The sequence below is a fragment of the Phocoena phocoena genome, chromosome 10 (genome assembly GCF_963924675.1).
Source record: "Phocoena phocoena chromosome 10, mPhoPho1.1, whole genome shotgun sequence".
Lineage (NCBI taxonomy): Eukaryota > Metazoa > Chordata > Mammalia > Artiodactyla > Phocoenidae > Phocoena > Phocoena phocoena.
In genome coordinates this window covers 44,489,484-44,497,478 of record NC_089228.1, presented here as the reverse complement: position 1 = coordinate 44,497,478, position 7,995 = coordinate 44,489,484, and the positions used below count along the sequence as shown (strand labels likewise).

Sequence of the window (7,995 nt, the reverse complement as noted above, 5' to 3'; positions counted from 1 at the left end):
AAACATCTAGATACCAAGAGCAAAACTAAAGATTAAAAAAAACCAACTTCATGTTTAAAGACATGATTGCTATTCATCATATAAATGATTGTTATCACTGTATGTTTTCTTTTTTTTTAAACTGGTTATTTCAAATGATCTTTTGCAGAGACGTACAAGATCCTCAATGATCTGTGTCAATAGCAACCCAACTTCAACTGCATGAATACACACCTTCACCCAGTGAACAATCTGCATTCATTTCTAAAGGCCATGGTTGGAAGCTCATTGCAATTCTCAACTCTGACAGGTCTTAAATGCCTCCTCTGTTTCTCCCAGGCTGCTTCTCTCTAATCACAGGGGCCTAATACGGGGATGTCCTCTCTCTCAAACGTCCCTAATTCACCAAAGCGTCCTATTAGCACTTCGACCACCAGCAGCCCCACAATGCACACACAGCCGTTACTGTTCAAGTCTGAAAGGGACCAAAATGAAGGTCAAGTATTTCCATTTTCTACCCAGAAATAAACAGAAAATATCATACAAGCACAGTCTTTAAATATATCTCGATTACAATGGCGCTTATGCCGAAACAGCCGTAACACATGTACGGCATAAAAGCCACAAATCAAGCTTAAGTTAGGTTGGAGATCTGCTGTGTGTAACAGCCAGAGAAGTGCCAAGACAGAGCTCACGAGGGGTGAAGAGAAGGGGTCAGAATAACTGGGGAAGGCTTCACAGTGGGAGGAAGACCCTGGAAGACTCGTACTATTTGGACAGGAGAAGGGACTCCAGAGGCGGGCAGCAGCATTAACACGGGCCTGGAGGCAGGAATGAGGACGGCATGTGGCAAGGCCAGTGAAGGCATGGCCACAGCCGGAGCAGAGCAGAGGCCCTGGAAAGGCATGTTAGCTAAGGCTGAAGAGGGGCCCTGGGGACACAGCAGGGACGGCCTGAGAGCCCTGCCAGGCTTCTTCTCCACGGGGTGCAATTTCTGATGCTGAACAAAGCTGCCGTACCACTTGAAGGCTTTCCCACATGCCTGACACTCATAAGGCTTCTCTCCGGTGTGAACTCTCTGATGTTGAATGGAAGCAATCTTCTGGGTGAACGCCTTGCCACATTCCTTACACTGGTAGGGTTTCTCCCCGGTGTGAATTCTCTGGTGGGTGATAAAGAGTGACCTACACCCAAAAGCTTTCCAACATTCCTTACATTTATAGAGTTTCTCCCCAGTGTGTAGCCTGTGATGCTGAAGGTAGGCTGCGCTCCGACGGAAGGCCTTGCCGCACTCCTTACACTCATACGGCTTCTCGCCCGTGTGGATCCGCTGATGCTGGGTCAAGGCTGTGTTGGAGCTCAGACCTTTGCCACACTCCTTACATTCATAGGGTCCTGCGCCAATGTGATTTTTCTCGTGTACGATACAGTCATAGCTGGACTTGAAAGCTTTGCCACATTCCTTACATTTGAAGGGCTTCTCCCCAGTGTGGCTCATCTGATGCCGAATGAGCTTTGAGTTATATCTGAAGATCTTCCCACATTCTTTACACTCGTAGAACTTCATTCCACCTCGAAGTATTAGATTGGGATTCAGACTGAAAGTCTGCCATGGTGCCTTGCTTTTAAAATCAAAGTGCTGAGACACGTTTCTGAAAAGCCCTCCCACTGGCATGCTGTGCACCTCTGTTTCTTCAGGGGCTTCCTGCTTTACCACTGGCTCTTCTGTCTTAGTCCAGGACTCACCACCTGACCAAAGAAACCACAAGTGTTCCTCGTTACTGAACTGGAAGGGAAACAGGTCCTGATTTTCTCTCGTAGGAAGTGATTTTTTAAAAATTACCAATAAGATGGCTACAAGTATCCATAAAGGAGGATGAGAGAGAAAAAGAAAAACAATAACATATAACTGGAGAAGTGATGACACTGGAACCAGTCCAGGAAGTGCCTCTTATAAGGAAGGGCTGGGGAATGAACCAGGGCAGGTGAAATGTGCAGAATGAGAATGGGAAGGGGACTTCCCTGGCTGTCCAGTGGTTAGGACGCCATGCTTCCACTGCAGGGGGCTCAGGTTCAATCCCTGGTTGGGGAACTAAGGTCCCGCAAGCAATGCGGCACAGCCAGTTAAAAAAGGGGATGGGGGTAAGGAAAAGAGGCAGGAGGGGAAAAAAAGAAAAAAGAGTGGGAGAGGTGAGAGGAATCAGTAAGAAATGGAAACAGGTTTTAAAAGAGAGAGAGGGAGATCTCGAAGAAGGGAAAAGACACCCGTTAGATGAGCGGCTGAGCAGTGTGGTAACACACACAGAGAGACAATGGATCCCAATGCCCCACCTGGAAGCCAGGAAACCACCCATATTCTGAATTCTAAATAATGGCCTGATAATTCTACTTTTTTTTTTTTTTTTTTTTGCAGTACGTGGGCCTCTTACTGTTGTGGTCTCTCCCGTTGCAGAGCACAGGCTCCGGACGCACAGGCTCAGCGGCCAGGGCTCACGGGCCCAGCCGCTCCACAGCATGTGGGATCTTCCCAGACCGGGGCATGAACCCATGTCCCCTGCATCGGCAGGCAGACTCTCAACCACTGCACCACCAGGGAAGCCCTGATAATTCTACTTCTAAATATTCCACATAGGTGTTCCAGTGGTTAGGACTCTGTGTTCTCACTGCTGAGGGCCAAGGTTCAATCCCTGGTCGGGGAACTAAGATCCCACAAGCCACGCAGCATGGCCAAAAAAAAAAAAAAAAAAATCCACATAATATTCTGGGATAAAACATTAGTTCTTTCAGAAAGTCAGCCAGAACACAAGTTGATCGAAGAGCTGTAGGCTACTGTGGTATTACTGCTAAAGGAACCACTATTTACAACGTTGCAGTATGTGTGAGAAATGAGGCTTGGAAACTTTCTTCCTAAAAGAAAGAAAACCCAAGTAAACAAAAGCTCCCGGGACTGGTAAGCAGTCTCTGGGAAATTTTAGGGTGGGTGGGTGTATTGGGTGTGGTATTGGGGGAATATTCTTGCCCTTTCCTCTATAGCCCTATAGAAAACAAATACATCGTAAATCTCACGATTATGACATCAGGAACTTTTAAATACTAAACATGATTTAAACACTAAAGAGGCAAATAAAATCATAGCTATGGCACAGATAAATCAGTTTGACCCACAGAATAATATTTTCCTTAAAAGTATGGCTGAAACCCTACTTCTTTGCCATGAAAATTGGCATAAAATTCAATATTTTCCCTGGTAAAGTGAGAAAAGAGGTGGTTTCAGATGTAGTGGGTCACAGCTTTTCCATGGGAGGATAGCCATGTGGATGTGGACAGCGTGCAGCTATGCACTCCTAGCGACTGGTCCTTCCGGGCTCAGCGCGGGAGCTCAACAGAGGTCAGAGAGTGTACTGAGTACTACCTTATAAAAACTACAGGGAGCTTTGTTCTCTGCTGCAGGAGAAATATTTCTAGTAAACCAGGAAGGCAAACCAGAAAGCACTAGGTCCTCTTACTCACCTGGACAGATGCCTCTCAAAATCTCTGCTTCCCAGGGATCTGGGCCCCATGGTGCTTCCCCTCTCTCCAGCTGTGAGATCAGAACAGGTGTAGGGAATGGAAGTGCTTCTCCAGCAAGAAAGAGAGAGAGACAAGTTGAGGGGAGACATCCAGAGCTGTTCCTGAGATCTCTCTGCCCAGCCCATCGTGGGCTAGTTGGGGAGGGGAGAAGTGGACTGCCCAGGGGACCAATGGGCCACCAGGGGTTCTGAGGAAGGGGTCCAAACTGTGCTCCAAGGTATGGCCAGGGAGACAGTGATTCTCCTCAGGGAGAAAGTGCAAGCTCACCCTGACTCAGAAGAAAGGAAATCCCTCCAGGAAGGATGTATGTACTGATATCCTGGGAGGCTCCTCCACACAGGAGAGGGCCCACATCCCACAACACTGGAAGGATGGAGGAACAGAGGTCTCCCGGGGGTACCCGGGAGAATCCTCTCCCTCAGGGTCCAGAACCACGCTCTTCCCTGGGAAGTAATGAAGTCCAATTTCAAAGCCAAAGGGAACCTGGGATTTCCCCACTCAGCATCTCCAAAGGCTGATAAGTGCAGAACTCCCCTCTGGAGCCATCAAACCTAAGGACTACTAGAATCCCCAAGACATCTGAGAAGACGTGAAACTATCACAGAGGGCCAATGAGAGAGACCTTACCCAGGGAAGCCACATTTGCATAATTCTCCAGCATCACCTCCCTGTACAGGGCCTTCTGCACAGGCTCCAGGCTGGCCCACTGGTTCTGGGTAAAGTACACGGCCACATCCTCAAAAGTCACTGGCTCCTGAAACAACAGGTTCCTGCTGAAGCCTTGAGCGAGGGCCAGAAGGGGGCAGTCTGAGCTGCAGGGAAGAGATGGACCTGCCAGGGTCTGTGACTCTGAGCCCCATGGAAGGTTTGCTCTATGGACAAGAGCATTCAGCACCCCAGCCAGAGGCCAGCCAGAGGCCAGTGTTCCCATCTCCAAACTAAGAACACCAATGCTCTCCCACCTACTCAGTTCTGGGGCTCCAAACTGTCATCCTAACCTCATAACTTGGCATCTGGGGCTCTCCTGCCTGGTAACTGCATCAACCCCTATGTTCATTTCTCCATGGATCTGTCCCTCTAGCACCTGCTGCCCTCATGTACTCTTAACCTGTCACCTAATTCTCTGTACACCAACCACTCTCTCTGTCTTCCCTCAGCCGAAGTACATATGCATGGCCGCATGTACTCCCTGCCCCAGCTTCTCCTGGTCTTCCCCAACAGCTTCCACTATGCGCAGAGGAGCCACTCCTTAGGAATAGTCCCAGTGCAGCTACATGTAAAAAAGTGAAGTTAGAACATTCTTTAACACCATACACTAAAATAAACTCAAAATGGATTAAAGACCTAAATGTAAGAGCAGATACTATAAAACTCTTAGAGGAAAACATAGGCAGAACACTCTCTGACATAAATCACAGCAAGATCTTTTCTGATCATCTCCTGAAGTAATGGAAATAAAAACAAAAATAAACAAATGAGACCTAACTAAACTCAAAAGCTTTTGCACAGCAAAGGAAACCATAAACAAAATAAAAAGACAACCCACAGAATGGGAGAAAATATTTGCAAACGATGTGACCAACAAGGGATTAATCTCCAGAATTTACAAAAAAGCTCATGAAACTCAATGTTAAAAAAAAAAAACCCAATCCAAAAATGGGCAAAAGACCTAAATAGACATTTCTCCAAAGAAGACATACAGATGGCCAAGAGGCACATGAAAAGATGCTCAGGACCTCTGATTATTAGAGAAACGCAAATCAATACTACAATGAGATTCACCTCACACCAATCAGAATGGCCATTAACAAAAAATCTACTAACAATAAATGCTGAAGAGGGTGTGGACAGAAAGAAACCCACTGCACTGCTGGTGGGAATGTAAATTTGTAACAGCCACTATGGAGAACAGTATGGAGGTTCCTTAAAAACTAAAAATAGAGCTACCATATGATCCAGCAATCCCACTCCTGCGCATATATCTGGAGAAAAACATGGTTCGAAAGGACACATGCACCCCAATGTTCACTGCAGCACTGTTTACAATAGCCAAGACATGGAAGCAACCTAAATGTCCATTGAGAGAAGAATGAATAAAAAAGATGTGGTACATATATACAATGGAATATTACTCAGCCATTAAAAAGAATGAAATAGTGCCATTTGCAGCAACATGGATGGACCTGGAGATTATCATACTAAGTGAAGTAAGTTAGACAGAGAAAGCCAAATACCATATGATATATTGCTTATATGCAGAATCTAAAAAAAAAAAAAAAAGATACAAATTAACTTATTTACAAAACAGAAACAGACTCACAGACTTAGAGAATGAACTTATGGTTACCAGGGGACTGGCAGTGGGGGGAAGGGACAGACTGGGAGTTTGGGATTGACATGTACACACTGCTATATTTAAAACAGATATCCAACAAGGACCCAATGTATAGCACAGGGAACTCTGCTCAATATTCTGTAATAACCTAAATGGGAAAAGAATTTGAAAAGGAAAAGATACTTGTATATGTATAACAGAATCACTTTGCTGTACACCTGAAACTAACACAACATCGTTAATCAACTATACTCCATAATAAAATAAAAATTAGGAAGCATCAGGAAGATGGTGGTGTGGGAAGATGCAGAGTTTGCCTCTCCCCACAACTAGGGCGCCTGCCAGATGCTGGTGGGGGACCCTGATGCCCAAAGAGATGGGAATAAGCCCCAAGTGAACCGGTAGGACATGGGGGTACTGAGCAGGGAGGAGAGGTGGAGGCTAGATAGGACCGGCAGCCCTGAAGGGTGGCTGAGAGGCAGGAGGGGGTCCCATGACTAGTGGGACCCTCAGGGGCTCGGATCATGGGGAGCACACCCAGCGTTTCCCCTGCCCAATCTCCAGGACCAGAGGAGCAAGAGACGGGCGGAGGGCGTTTGCACCACCCACTCGGGCCCACGGAGACTGCTAAGTTCCCAGGCTGATTCTCCAGCCCTCCAAAGCCCACTCCAGGCCGCATCGGTCCCGGGAAGGGAGACCGGGGAGAACAGGAGAGGCAGGCGGGAGGGGCCCTCTGGGACTGGAGGAGGAGAGGAGCAAGGGCGTTTGCCCTGCCCACTCGGGCCCAGGATACCTGCTGAGCTCCCAAGCGGGGTTACCCACCCTCTGAAACCAGAGGTGGGGGGTACGCCTGGGCCCCTTCTGTTCTGTTGAGCCTAAGCCCCACCCCCCACCCCCGTCAGGGCCTTTTCCAGTCCTGTGGGTCCTAAGCATAGGCCATGCCCACCACCCAAACCTCGCCCCTGCTTAGGCCATGCCTTCCAGAGCCAAGGCCTTTTCCATCTTTTTTTTTTCCTACTCCTTGTTTTTACTATTATGGTTCTGTTTTACCTTCTGGTTGTTGTTTCATCTATATTTTTATTTTTATATTTTTTCTAACATATCTGTTAGCTTCCTAGTTTAATTTTATTTTTTACTTTGTTACTGTTCTCCTTTTTCTTTTTTCTTTTTTTTTTTTTGCACCACCCTGCACGGCTTGCGGGGTCTTGCTTCACGAGCTGGGGGTCAGGCTGAAGCTCCTGCAGTGGGAGCTCCGAGTCTGAACCACTGAGCTAACAGAGAACCTCAGGCCCCAGGAAATAGTCATCGCAGTGAGGTCTCCCAGAGGTCCTCATCTTGGCATCAAGACCCAGCTCTACCTAACAGCCTACAAACTCCAGTGTTGGAAGCCTCAGGCCAAACAACCAGTGAGACAGGAACACAATTCCACTCACAAAAAAAAGGAAAAAAAAAAAAGGAGATGGCAGAGAAATATGTCACACATGAAGGAACAAGGTAAAAACCTACAAGACCAAATAAATGAAGAGGAAATAGGCAATCTACCTGAAAAAGAATTCAGAGTAATTACAGTAAAGATGATCCAGAATCTCGGAAATAGAATGGAAGCAAGGACTGAGGAAATACAAGAACTGTTTAACAAAGATCTAGAACAACTAAAGAATAAACAAACAGAGGTGAACAACACAATAACTGAAATTAAAAATACACTAAAAGGAATCAATAACAGAAAAACTGAGGCAGAAGAATGAATAAGTGAGCTGGAAGACAAAATGGTGGAAATAAACTGCCAAGGAGCACAATAAAGAAAAAAGAATGAAAAGAATTCAAGGCAATCTCAGAGACCTCTAGGACAACACTAAACACATCAACATTCGAATTATAGGGGTCCCAGAAGAAGAAGAGAAAAAGAAAGGGTCTGAGAAAATATTTGAAGAGATTATAGTCAAAAACTTCCCTAACATGGGAAAGGAAATAGTCACCCAAGTCCAGGAAGCAGAGAGTCCCATACAGGATAAACCCTAGGAAAAATACACCAAGACACATATTAATCAAACTAACAAAAATTAAATTCAAAGAAAAAAAATTAAAAGCAGTAAGGGAAAAGCAACAAA

The 7,995-nt window shown here is 46.1% G+C and overlaps 1 protein-coding gene across 1 annotated transcript; it reads right to left on the bottom strand.

The window, feature by feature from the left end:
• Nucleotides 1–670: 670 nt before the first annotated feature.
• Nucleotides 671–6,563, bottom strand: LOC136129569 (zinc finger protein 621-like). The gene is made up of 4 exons (XM_065885926.1): nucleotides 6,494–6,563; nucleotides 4,177–4,329; nucleotides 3,490–3,597; nucleotides 671–1,728 (listed from the first exon to the last, which is right to left on the bottom strand). The coding sequence occupies exons 1-4, from the start codon at nucleotides 6,561–6,563 to the stop codon at nucleotides 671–673; spliced, it is 1,389 nt and encodes a 462-aa protein (XP_065741998.1).
• Nucleotides 6,564–7,995: the final 1,432 nt, after the last annotated feature.

Coding starts and splice junctions, on each gene's coding strand:
- LOC136129569 (XM_065885926.1), bottom strand. CDS start 6,563: ATGCGGCCTGGAGTGGGCTTTGGAGGGCTGGAGAATCAGCCTGGGAAC. Junction 3,598..4,176: donor TGCAAATGTGGCTTCCCTGG/GTAAGGTCTCTC, acceptor TTCTTGCTGGAG/AAGCACTTCCATTCCCTACA. Junction 1,729..3,489: donor TTTGAGAGGCATCTGTCCAG/GTGAGTAAGAGG, acceptor TTCTTTGGTCAG/GTGGTGAGTCCTGGACTAAG.